Source organism: Epinephelus moara, chromosome 6, assembly GCF_006386435.1.
Source record: "Epinephelus moara isolate mb chromosome 6, YSFRI_EMoa_1.0, whole genome shotgun sequence".
Classification (NCBI taxonomy): domain Eukaryota; kingdom Metazoa; phylum Chordata; class Actinopteri; order Perciformes; family Serranidae; genus Epinephelus; species Epinephelus moara.
The window spans coordinates 28,078,435-28,094,806 of NC_065511.1; the positions used below are offsets into that span (position 1 = coordinate 28,078,435).

At 42.5% G+C, this 16,372-nt stretch overlaps 3 protein-coding genes across 4 annotated transcripts; 2 read left to right on the forward strand and 1 right to left on the reverse strand.

Moving 5' to 3' along the window:
* Positions 1 to 335: 335 nt before the first annotated feature.
* LOC126391694 (uncharacterized) lies at positions 336 to 11,060 on the forward strand. Its single transcript, XM_050046597.1, has 2 exons — positions 336 to 717; positions 9,157 to 11,060. The coding sequence occupies exons 1-2, from the start codon at positions 628 to 630 to the stop codon at positions 9,745 to 9,747; spliced, it is 681 nt and encodes a 226-aa protein (XP_049902554.1). The 5' UTR covers positions 336 to 627; the 3' UTR covers positions 9,748 to 11,060.
* LOC126391691 (apolipoprotein A-IV-like) lies at positions 4,683 to 6,157 on the reverse strand. The gene is made up of 4 exons (XM_050046595.1): positions 6,063 to 6,157; positions 5,905 to 5,956; positions 5,614 to 5,764; positions 4,683 to 5,491 (listed from the first exon to the last, which is right to left on the reverse strand). Exons 2-4 carry the CDS (start codon positions 5,942 to 5,944, stop codon positions 4,915 to 4,917), a joined length of 768 nt encoding a protein of 255 aa, XP_049902552.1. The 5' UTR covers positions 5,945 to 5,956; positions 6,063 to 6,157; the 3' UTR covers positions 4,683 to 4,914.
* A 134-nt stretch (positions 11,061 to 11,194) lies between the features above and the next one.
* LOC126391689 (apolipoprotein A-I-like) lies at positions 11,195 to 12,985 on the forward strand. 2 transcript variants are annotated; one of them, XM_050046593.1, is made up of 4 exons: positions 11,195 to 11,299; positions 11,404 to 11,455; positions 11,880 to 12,030; positions 12,155 to 12,985. In XM_050046593.1, the coding sequence occupies exons 2-4, from the start codon at positions 11,416 to 11,418 to the stop codon at positions 12,729 to 12,731; spliced, it is 768 nt and encodes a 255-aa protein (XP_049902550.1). In that variant the 5' UTR covers positions 11,195 to 11,299; positions 11,404 to 11,415; the 3' UTR covers positions 12,732 to 12,985. The 2 variants fall into 2 exon arrangements, with proteins under 2 accessions (XP_049902550.1, XP_049902549.1); XM_050046592.1 differs by having other exon boundaries at positions 11,237 to 11,294; positions 11,401 to 11,455.
* Positions 12,986 to 16,372: the final 3,387 nt, after the last annotated feature.

Below are 16,372 nucleotides of genomic sequence, written 5' to 3' on the forward strand. Positions count from 1 at the left end.
AAATCGGTTGGCATGGTCAGGTAATTAGTATGACAGCATGATAACATGACTGTGTGATAACCCCGCATTGGTCAACACTGTTGTGTGATTAGGAGGCTGTACCTGAATGCATCGTTCAGCTATGTAGGAATGAAAATGTTTAAATGATAATCAAGACTGAGATGAAATATAAAATTTCCAGTTTATAGTCAAGACGTTTAGGTGATAAAAACAAGACCTTTGACGTTGATATTCCACGACAATAGTGTGTGTGTCACTGCAGGAGGTGTGTCACACACAGAGAGATACTGCATGTTCAGCTAGATAACAAGTCCAGTCCAGTTCAAGCACACAAACAAATCAAGATCAGTAGTATAATCCCACCATTCTGCATAAAGTTTTTCACGCAATGATTCTTTTTTGTTTTGTTTTAGGATTTTTTTGCATCTTGTAATCAGATGTTAGGAACATGTTTACTCTCTTGTGTAAAACGTTCACCGTCACTAGCAACCAAGATGCATTTCCACTGTGGAGATAACAGATATAAACTTGATCGTGTGTTTGTGTTGTGCAGATTTGATGGACCACAGCGACCACGCCACACACATGTACCAACGAAGGTGACAGGCCACAGCACACAAACCCACAATGCCGTGCCTTCTGCTGCTGAACCTCCAGGATAAAGAGGCAGAGGACAGACGGGGAAGTGAAACAGTTAGACTCAAGAAGAACCGTGAGGTAATACAGTAAAAAAAAAAAAAATCTGACACAGTCATCTAAACTGCAGCCGCTTCTCTTCTCCTTTTGCTCCACACCATCAGACGCAATGTCCGACGTCTGCTGTGAGCCAGTGTGTGTAAGGGCATCTTAAGATAGTGTGAATGAAAGTAACCCCGGCCTGATGATGTTGTTCTGTGGAAGATTTTGGTTTTTGGTTATGTCTGGATGATCTCATCCCTCTGAACAGGCAAACATCTGTTTCAACGAGTCAGCGAGGTTACTGCAGTTAATGTCTGTGGGTTAAAAGTTGTTGAACTGGACGTCCAAGTTCACAATTGAGTGTTTTTCCTGCAGCGTCCCCCCCATCATCTAGTTCTGAGTCAGAGTTATCAGCTGATGGGGGAGGGGTGCCGACGGAGCCAAATGTCTGAGTGGGGCTGATGTGTGTTTATAGCATTGTCTCGCTGTAATGAAGGGGTCACAGGTTTAATGCATGCAGCAGCTCATGCGTGTCCATCAACAAAGGTAACCTTGAGTCACACTGCTGCCTGCTGTTGTTCCCTGTACAGTGCTCAGGGTAAGAGGGCAGGATAATTGTGTGCTTATTCTTTTAGGCCAAAAAACAAAAGCCTCATGTCTACTGAAGAGTTCAAGCTGTGCAGGAACTTGGTTGGTTGGCAACATGTTCCTTTAAAATATGTTATTAGGCTGAATGTTATTTTAAATTAGTATAGATTACATTTAATTAAAGAAATAGCTTGACATTTTAGGAATACATTTGATACATCTCTTTTGCCTATGTTAAAATGAAGCTTCAGCCAAGAGTTAGTTAGCTTAGCTTAGCACAAAGACAGAAAGCATGGATGTATAAAGAGAACTTGCCACAGCATTTGAGGCCGGACTCCGATCATGCCTATGAAAGTTGCTCGGTGGCGCATGAAGCCAAAAAAAAGCTTGATTTCTGTGGTATGAATTTTCCCAGATCTTCTGCACCATGGGGCCCAGAGAGCAAGCGCACCAGAGACTTGTGGTTGCTAAGCGGCTAACTCCCAGTTTAGCCCTCCGCTAACTTCAATGGGGATAAAATGATTTAACCATGCAGCTCTTCTTGACTGCTGAAATCTTTTGGGACCAAATGGATCAAAGCCTGATAGTGAAACAAGTCATTTCGTGCAGGTGGTGACGCTCAAAAAAATGTATCCACTGATATACAGACGTCTCTTTCACAATGTTAATATATGGGGAAAAGTACTGTTTGGCACTGTTCCTGGGGGCTTGGAGTAAGCAGCTAGCCTGGATCCAATACTTGTGATATAACTTGTTAATAGGTGTGTCTTTTAGCGTCGGACAGAACAAAGTTGTTTTCATGCTTCATATTAATTGTATAGACAGGGCAGTGGAATTGATCTTCATCTGACTCTCTGCAAGAAAGCTGATAAGTTAATTTCTCCAAATGTTGAGCTATTTGTCTCGTGCATTTTCTTTCATAAATTTTCTGACAGTTGAAAAAATTTAATGAAACTTGACTGATTTATACTCAGACACAGAGTAAAGGGCCCAGATGCACCGAGCCGAAGGTCAGCCGTTGGTCAATGTCAGACCCAAACCTTTGCACTGTGTCCTGTGCCATTTCCTCTAGTCGACCCATGAAGGCTTTATTTTGCCCAATTCAGCACATTGAATCGGCAGCAGACACAGGCAGAGCTCGTCGGCGAATGAAATCACCTTGAAAGGAAGTGAGGGGAGCAAAGAAGCAACTAAAGTCAAGAGGGCACGAGACCAAAACAACCTTGTTATATTAGATTTAATCATGTTTTTTAGCCACTGAGCTCTTTAGCGACAATGGTTCGTAACTGTGTTATTGTTCGCTCCAGGTTGTGATGTTAATGTACTAATTAGCTAATTAGCATCTTGAATCCATCTGGTCGGTCTTGCGGTTTCCCCTTTTGAGTGACGAATATAGAGTATCGTCGCCTGTGGATATAGAGAGTTATTTCCTCTCACGCTTGTGCAGAACGTACATGCTAGCTGGCTGTAGTCTATGCGATGTGTTCAAGTGTAGGTGCGCAGACATAGGTGACATGAGGCTAAGCAACCAACCTGGTGTCACTCCGAAGACACTGAAATGCGGCGCTTGGGCAGTGACTTACAGCGTCAGACACTGTCGAGGAAGCCGTCCTTTAATGTTGGCATGATACGCAGCTGGTCACCATTTAACGGTGCTTGGCAGCATTAGAGGGGGACACCACGGGACAAGAACGAAAGTTAAGGCGGCGAAAGTGGGGCAGGTGGGAGTGGTGGTGGATGGGTCCAACAAACACCGACTTTCACCAGGGAGAGTGGTGGTCAGCATCCCATAAGATCATAAAGCCAAACCTTGTTCTTTTTTTTCCTAAACCCAACCACGTGCATTAGTTGTTGGAGGAAAATAAACATCAATTCGCGTTGTTGTACCGACATAGTGCATTTATTTAAAAGAGACTGTATGTTAACGGTAAATTTCCTGTAAAAACAGAAGTGTTTTTTGAAAGAAGACAATGCATGTAACAGGCAGAACTTGACACGGCGTCCCAGAACGTCAACAACCAACGCACCCAGGGTACCTTGCACTTTGTATCTGGACTTGAAAAATCCATGACCAAATGACGATATGTGACAAAGTTGGCGTACAAATGTGTTGCAGTCAGCTTTTATCGCCACTGGTTCTTCAATGCTGGTTTGGTGTGTCAGGGCCAAAAGGATGTAACTCATCCAAAACATGCCAGTGTACTCCAATCTTCTTCCTTTGATTTATACATTTATCAGCATATATGACAAAGACAAACATTCACCAGCAGATTATTTTGTCATAAACAAAGCCATGAGTTTCTTGCTTTGAGAATCTACATTGCACAACATCACAAGTGATTATAAGTGATCCACAATGGCATGTAAGTTTTCACTTGTCTTTCTTCATTTTTATCTGGCCATCATTTCCTTAGGATTGGCTTTTCAGAATCTACAAAGTTATTTTTCTTGAATAATTATGTAATAATGGGGTTCTTAATTCCTGAATCCTCACATTTTAAAGCTGCAGGTCCAATCCAAACAACTGTAACAGAGGAGAACAAGAAAAGTAAAAGAAAGGGGGAAAGGTGGGTCTTTAGTCCAGTAAAACCCTGTAAGCATTTATATTAATACACCAAAAAGGTATTACAACATTTAACATGCAGATTTGGAATATAACCAAAAAGCTTCACATAATCGGACATAATGAGAGATCAGAGCTGAGTGTGCGCTCGGAGGGTTAACGGTGAGCGTAGTCTGTGACAGCTGGGGGCAGAACAGAGGAATGTTGTTTGCCACTGGGTAAGGCAGCGTGGGAGCGATCTGGCAGCGGGGATGGAGGCACGAAAGGAAAACTAAAAAACAAGGTGGAAGCAGGATGTGTTTATGTGAGCTTTCAGACTTGCAGAGACAAACCTGAACATGCCCCGTCCAAGACCCACAACTGAATCTTAGAGGGGCGTGGCAGGGGGGCAAGATTTTGCAACCTGAACTGAACAAACAGGAAAGAATTTATTCCCCACTTATTTTTCTGTGGAGCTGATTTAGAACATGTCTTGCTTTCTTATGACAGTCAAAGTGAAATGCAAGCATTGAAAATGGCAGGCCGCTATGCTGCCCATATCTGCACAGGAACACATACGATGAAGTGACTCTTTATGTTCACCAGATGGCACTAATTCTTTACAGATTTAAAGCTAATCTAGTCGATCATGCATGTGTGAGTGACCACATTGGAGACACAGTTTCTAGGTTCCATTTCCACATTTCATATTGATGATTTGCACTTGTTTTTTGTCTGTTTTTATTTGAATTTAAAGGATATTCTGTCTTCACTTGCTTCATTTTGCAAGAAACACATTTTGCATCCTCAAACCTGAAGGACACTCGTTTAAAATTTCATCAGGACTTTGCAAACAACACAACAAACTCACAAGTTCATGTTTTGCTTTTACTTTTATTTCCATAATATAGGAAAAGAACACAATGTGTGGTCACAGACCAACACTTAATAGTCCGTATTTATCTTTAATACTTCGTTTTAATACTAAAAATATATCTAAAGACATTTCAACATTCAGAACTGGTGATCTTGTGTTTTCACATTGTTAAAACATTGGCGTGTTCCAGGGATACGAAACAGTTTTCTCTGTTTAGGTGGAGGTTGACTTAGTTGGTTTTGGCGAAGGACTCGTAGAGGGAGGTGAGCTGGCTCTGGAGGTCCTGAGCGTAGGGGTCTAGTCTTCCCCTCACCTCATCAACGTAGGGGGCAGCCATTTCTCTCACCTGATGGGCTCTCTGAGCCAGCTCGCCTTGGACCTTCTCGGTCAGGGGCATAACCTTCTCCTTGAAGTCTTGCAGGTGCTGGTCCACCTTCACCTGCATGTCATCGGTGTAGGGCCCCAGCTGAGTCTGCAGGTCCTTCAGAGTCTGCTCCAGGCTGGTCTTCAGCTCCTCGCTCCTCTGCGTCAAGGCGGTCCTCAGGGCTTCAGAGTCCACGGTTTCTGTGTAGGGGGCCAGCTCCTGTTTGAGCTGCTCCACTCTCTGCTGGATCTGGGCTGTCATGTCGTCGGTGTAGGGCTGCAGCCTGTCCTTGACGGTGCTCAGCTCCTGGTTCATGCGCTCTCTCAGCACTTCAGTCTCTGCGGTGACTTTGGTGATCAGGTCCTGGGCTGCAGGGGAAATCTGCTCCTGGAGGCTGAGTGCGTACTTGTTGGCCACTTCAGCACTTTCTGTCAGACTGGCACTAGACAAGAGAATGAGTTTGTCTTTAGTTCATTGTCAGGAGTGATTGCATGTCAGTTACCACTCTTTATTTTAACATCATAAGCATGTCGACAATAGTCACCATGGTCTTGTTGGACCTACCTGATATCCTGTCCCAACTGAGACTTCTTGATTATCTGGAGGGTGTCATCAGCTGTCTGGGTGGCCTTGGCAACATAGTCCCAGAAGGCATCAGTCAGCACTTCCAGCTGTGGCTTGGGTGCATCAGCATAGAAAAGGTTGGCATGACAGCCTTTTGGATAGACACAAGAGCAGTTAGAAATGTTTCAGCCATGCATAACAGCCTGATTTAAGGTTCAGTTATTTATCTTGATCATATCAGTAGATACTTTTTCAAGCTCCAAAAAAAGAATATTTTGCCAACATGCTCACCACTGAAAACGGCTAGGACGAGCACAGCAAGGACCTTCATGGCTGTTTAATCCTATAACATGGACATGTATCTCTGGTTAGCAAAGCATGGTCACCAAGAAGTACTTCTGAAATGAAAATCTCAGATGCTACACTGAGCTAATTCGTCATCATCTTACCTGAGTTTGCAAGTGTATCCACTTGGAAGCGCTTGTGTTCAGCTGGTGAGATTCTGCAGCTTTTATAGCAAGTCACACTGTAAGGATCACAAAGTCCAGGTGCTCGTGTCATGCTGTCACCTTGCCTCACCCTGCTGTCCTCACTTACACCTTGTGCCAAGGAATCCACGCGGCACACATGTACAGACCCACTGTTACACCAATACACACACATGCTAAGTATATAATCAATATTCTACAGCTATATATATTAGTGAACATCTACCAAATAGCTTTTTATTTGCCTTACTTGGTGTTTATAGCCTGCTGCGATTCAGTCTTAGGATGGGACAAAATCCTGACGTTTAACCTAAAATGAACCTTGTCCTCATAACCTGTCTGTAATCACTTAGCTGCTAGCTTTTAGTAGCCTCAGATAACTCTCTGCCAAGACAGACAACCTCTCTCTCTTATTTCTTTCATGTCCAGCTTTGATTAGATATGTGGGTGTGTTATTGTCTCTATTAGCTTGACATTTTGCCAGCCAACGCCACAGTTACTCATGATTCTAGTTTCTGTGTCATGCTTTTTCCTATGTGTCAGTTTGGCCAAAGGTTGGTCCACTCAAACACATTCAGCTTCTGAAGGACAAAGTAGAGATACCAAAGTTCACTTGTCTTTAACCCTCTTTGGAAGAGCAGCATTTCAGTTTCATTTATTTTTTCTTCAGACGAGGAAAGATCCTTCACAGTATCTCATACTTGAAGCTCGAACATTTTATTGAAAAGATTTCAATCATTTTGCCCTGAGAGTCCTTCAAGACATTTATGTAAGTGTGCTGAAATCAATTTATCTCCTGCTTCATTTAATTATTTGATTCTCAACGACTTATTCCAATTATTCCTCTCAGTGATAAATTGTGCAGGGTAACAGTTTGAAGGTTAAAGCAGTTTTAGAAACACCACTGAATGAATACTAACATGATCAAAGAGTCCTCCAACCCATACAACCAAATGACCTTCAGGAGTGTTTTTAGGCTGTTTTCAGACCTAGAGTTGTCTTGCTTTGGTCCGAATCAGGGATTAATTTTGTTTCAAAGTTGCATAATTGCCTAGAGTTGGTTCGTGTTCTCACGGCAGCATTTACAAGCGGACCACATAAAATGTCTTGAGAAAGCTGCTCTTGATTGGTCAGAATTTCCGAAAAATCCAGGAAGTAAACAAAACGTTGAAGAAGAGTACACTTGCAAGATAAATGTGACACTTTCTAATGTCACAATGGAGGGACAACTACGCAGGTTGGTTTTAGCGCTGCTCATCGTGGACTATATTGCTGTCATTGTTCATTTTAGTCAAACCATACAGTTTGAAAACGAGGCGCGGCTCCAACTAGAAAACAATGTTTTGATGCATTGGATGTGCTGAATGTGCATATTAAGGCAGTACAGGAGGAGGTGCACATTAATAATCCTCCAGGACTGTAACATGCTCATGTTTAACCCAAACAATGTGTCATGTGACTGCAGTTGCGAACTGCACCACAGTTTGTTTGTAACCCGATCAAGACCATCTCTTCAAGAAGGTCTCTGTCCAGTTGTTTTGGTGTGCACCCTGTGTTCACACCTGCCCAAATGAACCGCACTTGGGGGGCAAACGAACTTGAGTTTAACTGAACTGAACCAAACAGGGCAGGTGTGAAAGCACCCTTAAATTTGCGCACCTACTGATAGAACAGAATAGCGCATATGACTGTTAATGGTCGCAGTTTAAACACGTGGCTAACCAGTCACAGTTTCACCAAAACTATGGGGTTAGGTTTAGATAAAACATCATGGTTTGATATAAAATAACTACGTTTGTTACTGAGGTAAGGTAACCTATCTCACGTGACATGCATCATGTGAAATCCGTAACATGACATTATACATTTTGTTGTTAAATTAACTCCTGGGTGAAAGTCCAGTGCATGTTTGACCCATCCACCTCAGCTCCCTCCCACCCTAAGTGGACTTTCTCGCTCTTTATATTGTTGCCTGACCTTCTCCTTTTTTCCCGCAATAAGCACTACAGCCAATAGAGGTCACCACCCAACAAAAAAACATAAAGATGGATCGTACTTTTTGCTTGTAAAAACAGCCCATGTGGTTGTATTTTGAAGGACAGTCTTGACACGAAACTTCTAAAAGGCATTAGCAATGAATATTGATATGACTATGACTAAAAATATTTTGGCTACTCCTCTGCCTATTAGGTGCACAGCTATGCAGCAAACCAAACAACAATAAAGGTTGAAGACAGCTGCTTGCTCACCTGGAAACACTGGTAAACACGTGATAAAGTTATTGGAAAGCATATTCAATTAGTGATAATAAATCAGAAAAAAAAGATGGATAACCATAAACAGTAGTTAAACCAAAGGTGTTGAATTAGCCCATTGACAAGGAATCTGCATTCACAAAGTTACAGACCAGCTGTCAGATTAGTTACACTGGGCTTCATGTTAGACATAAACAGAATATCATCGTTCAAAGTTAACCATAAGTCATCATATAAAGTAACAGCTTTAAATGTGGTAAACACAGGGACAAATGGAGTCTGTAAGAGTAAAAGGAAAAGAATTAAATATAAAACCACTAGCTCTATAGTAATTAGAGTTATATATCACCAGTTTTATATCAATTTTTTGGACAACAATATGATATTTGCCGATATTACAATGCCTGCCACGATATAATTTCGGTTCGATGCAATTTAGGGGCCTGCAATCGATATGACACGATATTATATGCCCCTTTAACACAATCTGGTACAGAAGAAGCTGCCCATAGTGACCCATTTTTAGCTTAGGCATGTTTACACTGCATAAATTAGCCTAGCGCCTAGTGGACCTCGTTTTTCCTCTACTTATAGCATAACAAATTACAGATAACATTATTACTGTTTTTGCTCACCATAGGTTTAAGTCACTAGCAGAGTGAGATTCCCGACCAGGCAAGAAACATTACATCGTGTTTTATCTTGTAAGGGCATTGTAAAATATGCCATGTACTCTGTCTGTTGACCTGTATTTTCTCCGAAATCCAAATTATTTCCACACTGCCGATTTATTATTTCAGATCAACGCAGGGAAAACCAAAGAGCTGGTGGTGGATTTCTGCAGGCGCAGACTCCTCCCCCCAACACCGGTGAACATCCAGGGAAAGGACATTGAGATGGTGACATCTTATAAGTACCTGGGTGTTCATCTTAACAATAAACTGGACTGGACTAATCACATAACAGCACTGTACAGGAAAGGCCAAAGCAGACTCTACCTGCTGAGGCGGCTCAGGTCTTTTGGAGTGCAGGGGGCGCTCCTGAAGACCTTCTTTGACACTGTGGTGGCATCAGCCATCTTTTACGGAGTGGTCTGCTGGGGCAGCAGCGTCTCGGCTGCAGATAGGAAGAGACTGGACAAGCTGATCAAGAAGGCCAGCTCTGTCCTGGGATGCTCTCTGGACTCTGTGCAGGTGGTGGGAGAAAGGAGGATGACAGCCAAGCTGTCATCTCTGAGGACTAACGACTCCCATCCTCTGCAGGAGGAGATAAAAGCTCTGGAGAGCTCCTTCAGCGATAGACTAATTCACCCAAAGTGTGTGAAGGAACACTATCGCAGGTCCTTCCTGCCTGCTGCTGTCAGGCTACATAACCAGCACTGCTCACAGTAAATAACAATATCTTCATCATCTTTCTCTCGGCTTCTTGCCATCTGCCGCTGTTTGACAGTGACACAGCTATCCAATAGATGACGATTTAGATTGATGTTTTCACTTTGCATGAATGATGCTGGATCGTTGATCATTGAATCGATATATCGATCCAGATGGATGGATCAATATATCGATCCAGATGGATGGATCGTAACACCCCTAGTGTTAATGTCATGTTCACACGGTAACTCCGATTTGGAATTTCTGACAGTGTGTCCCACTTCCTGAAAAGAACTAAGTGTAAACAAGCCATCATGGAAAAGCCTGCGAAACCACAGTCTTTGGCAGATACATCCAAATAAAATCCACTTCAACACTGACACATTCTATTAAGCTAATTTCAAAAGACTAATACACAGTTTGTTTGTTGAACTGCTGCAAATACAAAAGTAGCTAATTTAGTCTGTTTAAAATGATGTGACGACAAGGCTAGCAGTAGGGACAGCCATCTTGGAGAAGACACTGAAGAGGAAAACCGTTTCTTATTCACTGTCAGGGTGTGCAGGTTGTATAAAGTATATTTAGCAAATCAGATTTTAGTCTTTATTTGGTTGCTTCTCACACTTTTTGAGATTATATTGAGCATTTTTCCCTTTTAAATCATCAAACATACAGTTTGTCCATAGACGTCCATATGTGACCTGTTTTGATGTGAAAGAAAAATGCATTTTTGTGTGATGTGTTCTGTCACTGTGAAGTTGTTTCAGAGGTTTGCGCCAGCTCCTGGTAATGCTTCAGTGTCCCTGCAGATTTGCAGTAGTGTAAAACCTGTAAAAAAAAATGTTGTCTGGTAATTCTCTCTTTTTACAGCCCTTATCTATTTATGCCGCCATCTCAGACAGAGAATGACCACTGTGTGCTCTTATAAAATAAATGGTCCTCTTTAATCTCGCTGGCAAAATGTCTTTCACAATCTGACGAGTTCCAGTATGAAGGCCTGAAATTGAAAGACAGTGCTTCAACCAGCTGGAAAATCTGTGTTTCTGAAAGAAGGTTGTGCAAGTGACTGATTTACTGACTGACTCAAACTGCTGGATAGTTTAGTAACTGTGTGATTGTGTGAACCCTTTTTCACTACAACAACATTCAAAAACATCTTAGTGCCTTGTGCTGCTTTATTATTAATGCTGCTTGACCCGAGCACAGAGTCCACGGGTGTCAGCATACCAAGGTTATCTGGAGTTATCTGCAAACTGTTGGAACTGGACAACGTGGATACTTAATTACTTCTTCCTAAAGGCTTTCTGGGGTCAGAAGGGAACTGGAGCAAGGTGTTGGAAAGCCGCGTAATATCCTGTTAAGATTGTGTTTGCATTGTAAAGTCAGCGGTCATGTGATGTGTAGCCCGGAGAAGCAGAGGCATTGTGACAACATGGAAGGGACTCCTGGACTTTGGGCTCTCGACTACAACTGTCATGCGGCATCACTATATATACGCAGAGACAAAGCACCAGTCTGACACACTCACAAACACGCCAAACCTTGAGAGAGATACACAGGGCAAAAACAGGTGAGAATTACACTTTATCTCAAAACAAACTTAAGGAAACAAATTTAAATCTTGCAGCATTTGTAATGCACCTTGACTGTTAACTAGTTATAAATGTTTTTCAGCTTGACGCAGTCATGAAGGTGTTCGTTGTACTAGCCGTTGCAGTGCTGTCTGGTAAGTTGCAAGCTTTTTGTTTTGGATTTCTGAGTGTTTTTCTACTCTTCTACTGGGCAATATGGACTAAGTCAAACATCACACCAATATCTATATTGGGACAATATTGTAGTGTTGACTATCTGTGCTTTCACAAAATGTTTAAACAAAGAGATTTATGAAAAATAATCAGCAGTAATATGGCTGTAAAGGCAAATAACAGAACAGCTGGAACACCTCTTTACTCTACTACAGCCCTTAAATTCGGGAAAAGTCAACACAGATATTATGATATCCAAAATCTAAGACGATATTCAGTCTCATATCATGATATCAATATAATATCGATATATTTCCCAGCCCTACTGAGCAACTTAGATCAGTCAGAATGAACTGAATTGCTAAAAATCACTGTTCTCAACCTGTTCTCCTGTTAATCCAACAGGCTGTCATGCCAACCTCTTCTATGCCGATGCACCCAAGCCACAGCTGGAAGTGCTGACTGATGCTTTCTGGGACTACATTGCCAAAGCCACCCAAACAGCGGATGACACCCTCCAGATGATCAGGAAATCACAGTTTGGACAGGAAGTCAAGTAAGTTGTGTGACACGCAGGACTGTGAATAGGGTTATAGTGTCATGTGTTACATGGTGATAAAGATCCCTATGGTTTTAGTCAAACCTCTGATTATCTGACCATTTATTTGTTTATCTTCTAGTGCCCGCTTGGCAGACAGCACCGACATAGCCAGCAAGTACGCAGTCACCCTGCAGAAGCAGCTTCCCCCTGCAGCCCAGGACCTGATGACCAAGATCAGCGCAGAGGCTGACATGCTAAGAAGCGTGCTGACCGAGGAGCTGAGCACCGTCAAGGACAAGCTGGAGCCCTACACCGAGGACATGAAGGCCCAGATCCAGCAGAGGGTGGAGCAGCTCAAACAGGAGCTGGCCCCCTACGCGGAATCCGTGGACTCTGAGGCCCTGAGGACCACCCTGATACAGAAGAGCGAGGAGCTGAAGGCCAGCCTGGAGCAGAGTGTGAAAGACCTGCAATCTCAGCTGGGGCCCTACACCGATGACCTGAAGCAGAAGGTGGACCAGCACCTGCAGGACTTCCAGGAAAGTGTGGCCCCCATGACCGAGAAGGTCCAGGTTGAGCTGAGTCAGAGAGCCAATCTGGTGAAACAGATGGTGGCCCCCTACGCTGAGGACCTGAGGGAAAAGCTGGACCCCTACGCTCAGGACCTCCAGGCCCAGTTGATGTCCCTCTACCAGTCCTTTGTCAAAGGCAACTAAGTCAACCTCCACACCTGCTCCATCATTTATAAAGATGCTGGCCTTGTTTGGTCTACCTCTGTTTGAAGCATAAAATGTTTGAATTGTACTGTAAGTCAAATTAAACTAATATTTATTGCTGGGTGCAAAGCAAACCTCTGCGTTTGCCAGAAATGTAAATACAAAGTTTTTACTGTGTGTTGTTGAGTTGGAAACTGTAACGTTTTTTAGTAATTTCTGTAAGTTATCAAAAATAAATAGATGAATCTGGCAAATATTCATTTCTATTTGCAGTCTTTTACAAAATATGTAAGTCTACTAGAAATGTGTTTCTACAGCACAGCCTATATTAGAGTAAACAGTGTGCTGACACGTCATCCTGACGTTACACACCACTGATGAAAGTACATAAACATGCAGTGGGACTACTGTGGTCACAAGCCGCAGTGGGACATGTGCTGTTTTTCTCCCAGGAGGCAATTAATATTTTCACTTCGTCTCCTGTGTCTTAACATGTCCTGGCTCCTGTCACAGTTTCGTCTCTGACTTTTAACCAGAGGCAGACTGTTGTTCTAAACCTGGTACTTGTCAACGCTTGCCATGAAACTGCACCTTCCTGGTGTCAACACTAAAATAGAGAAGTGGCTGTGAAAAACGTGGGTGACCAACGTGATGCGGGAGACGTCTAGACAAGTCACATATGGATTTATACCATTTGATTTTAGATAAAGCAACGTGTGCTGCTCGGAAAAATCAGATCCATTCTTATTGTATCCTATAAAATGACGTGTTTTGGTGTTTTGAAAACTACAGAATACCTTCTGTCATAAAAAAAAAATTGCACAACCTCCTATTGATGTAAACATGTAACACAAAGCCTTACCCTCCCTCTGTTGACAGTGCCAGTATCCAACGTGGAGGTTCAGAGTCCAACAACAATACTACATTTACACTCACATGCACCCACACACATACAATGCATATTTGTTCCCTGGCTACATCAAAACAGACACCGCAAACACTGCATGGAAAAAAGGGGGGGGGGGGGTCATTCTTGAAATAGCTGGATATCTCAGATCACTAGTTTTTTTTGAAGATAGAAGAGCAGATCAGGGAATAATTTTTGTTTTTGACTGATCCTTCAAAAGACTGCAGTGAGTAATAATTCACATACTCACAGGATAAAGCCTAAGTTTGCACTTTTTCCTAAACTGAAAGTTCCTGCAATTCAATCTGCCCTGCAAAGCTCCCTGAGAATTTACAAATGCAAAATCTGATCTCACATTTTCATGCTCTTGCCTGTTTCACACCTGATTAGCACTTGTGTGAGCACCGGGAAAAGCTCTTCACACTGCATTGTCAGTCGAAACAGCCAAAAGGAATCGTTAAGGCCTTGATCCCAACGGCCACTTTCCAACACAGCTAGACTGACGTCTGCCCCATTCAAACTCCTCACCACGGACCACTGAGAGGAGTGAGGTGTTGTTTGACGCACATGAGTTTCTTTGAACAAGACACATCTTGCCTTAATCACCGCAGTGACAAACAGAGGTTCAGTGTTGTTTTGATGTAGATGAGAGGTTGTTACTAGACTGTTGCTGCAGGTTTGATAAGCAGATCAGTGCCTGTGGAGATGAAAAGATGGCTGTCTTGTGTCCGTGGGTCTTGTAAATGCTCCTAGGATGTGTTCTTTGCTCCCCTTTGTTGTTCTCTTTGAGAGGACAGGATGGTAAGATGATGTTCTTTGGGAGGCGAACATCTTTAGTTTAAGTAAATCCAACAGCTGTGCAAGAAATATGTAAAGCTACTGTATAAACTTTGTTGAAACGGTGACAGGAGCTATATTTCCATTGATAGCATCAAAATGTTCTGCCTTTAATCAACAGCCCAAACAAAAATTGACCACTGTGAGCTTCACAAAGGTCGTGTTTGTTGGAGAGCAATTACATTAGACCACAAAATAGTTTAATAACATAATATCATTAATTTATTATGAGTTTATTTATTCGACTGGAGACACACTGACAGCTGTAGAAGCAGTGTCTAATGTAATGTACATGTGTATGTAGCTGAAGACAGGTGTGGACATGACTAGGACTCAAGTAAGACTGGGTACACAAAGTTGATGTCTTTAGACTCAAGCAATCTCAGCAATCGACAAATTGGAACTTGACTTGGACGTAATCACCAATGACTCCTGACTTCACTTGGACTTGAACCTTTGGCTTGGCCATAAGTAGGTTATTTAAAAGTGTGCTATGAATCAATCCATTTTCCTGTATTTCCTGAATCAACTTACACTATTCATCTCCAACAAGTCGACACTTTGTGCACTTGTGCGTGACCTCTATCCAGGGCCTACGCACGTGGCCAACACCTTTAGCATTTATACTTGTGCGGTGGTGTGTCTGTGTCACTCTGTAGTTACACCTCCAAAACGCTAGTCGGTGGCAGGGTTTCAGTGAAGTGCTGTAAAGTTTAGTTAATTCAAAACACACCCAAAACACACATTAAACACACATTAAACATGGCTAAATAGAGACAATTTCAAACACGAGTACACAAATCAGCGTCATTATAACTCGCAGCATTCACAGACAAAGCACTTGTCTTTTGCTGGACACATTTTCCCCACAAATACAACATGCTAATGTTTTTAGCACAAGACTATGGCATTTTACATTGTATAAATTAGCCTAGCGGTTAGTGGAACTTTCCTCTACTCATATGAAGCCAGGGACAGAACTAACATTTAAAAAAGGTAACGGTACAAAATTCAGCTCCATTACAACTCACATGGTTCACCAGCAAAACTACTGTCTTATACTAAACACGTTTTCTAATCAAATAACATGCTACTGTTATTTGCATTGTATAAATTAGCCTAGAGAGATTTCCTTTACTCATATGAGGCCAGTCACAGTAAATCACACACAAGACTTAAAATGCTATTTTAGTGGAGGCTTTATTATCTTCAAAACTTATTGTTTCTTATCTGTGAAATTAAAGTAAATAAAAGCTTCGTTACCACTGAGGGAAATGGTTTCAGCTTACAAAAACAGACAGGAGGTCTGCGTCACTGGACGTAAATCTCTAGGGAGGTGCATGTCTGGCTACAGCGTTCAGTACGGTGTAGGCTCTACATCGACATAGAGCCTATTCAGCGCAGATGAATGAATCCCACATAACTGGTTAAAAGTTTTAACCAGAAATCAGCTGTTGTAGTAAACGTTTTAAAATCGATTCTACAGTTTTCTTCTGATGTACTAGAGTGTTGAAGCCCAGACACACCAAACCGACTTCGGAGAACTAGCGGTGACAAAAGCCTCCTGCTGCGTCGCCTCATGTTGCTGTGTCTTGGCCAAAAATGCAGCAAAGGGCGATAGGTTGGAATCGAGCCCACAGTCACCGTGGCCAGGACAGAGCTTTTGTACATGGGGCGCCTGCTCTAGCAGGTGAGCTAATGGGCACCTCATCGAATGGTCTAGGAAGACTGCTGTAACTACATTCCCCCGATTTTTTTAAATGGATTTGGGTGCAGAGTATTATCGCCCAAATATGACATTAATTACGGTGGTACAATCTTTTCTAAGACTTTGGAGAGCCCAGTCTCACTCCGGAGTTCTCAAAATCTGGCGCAGTGGGCAGTGACTTGCGGCATC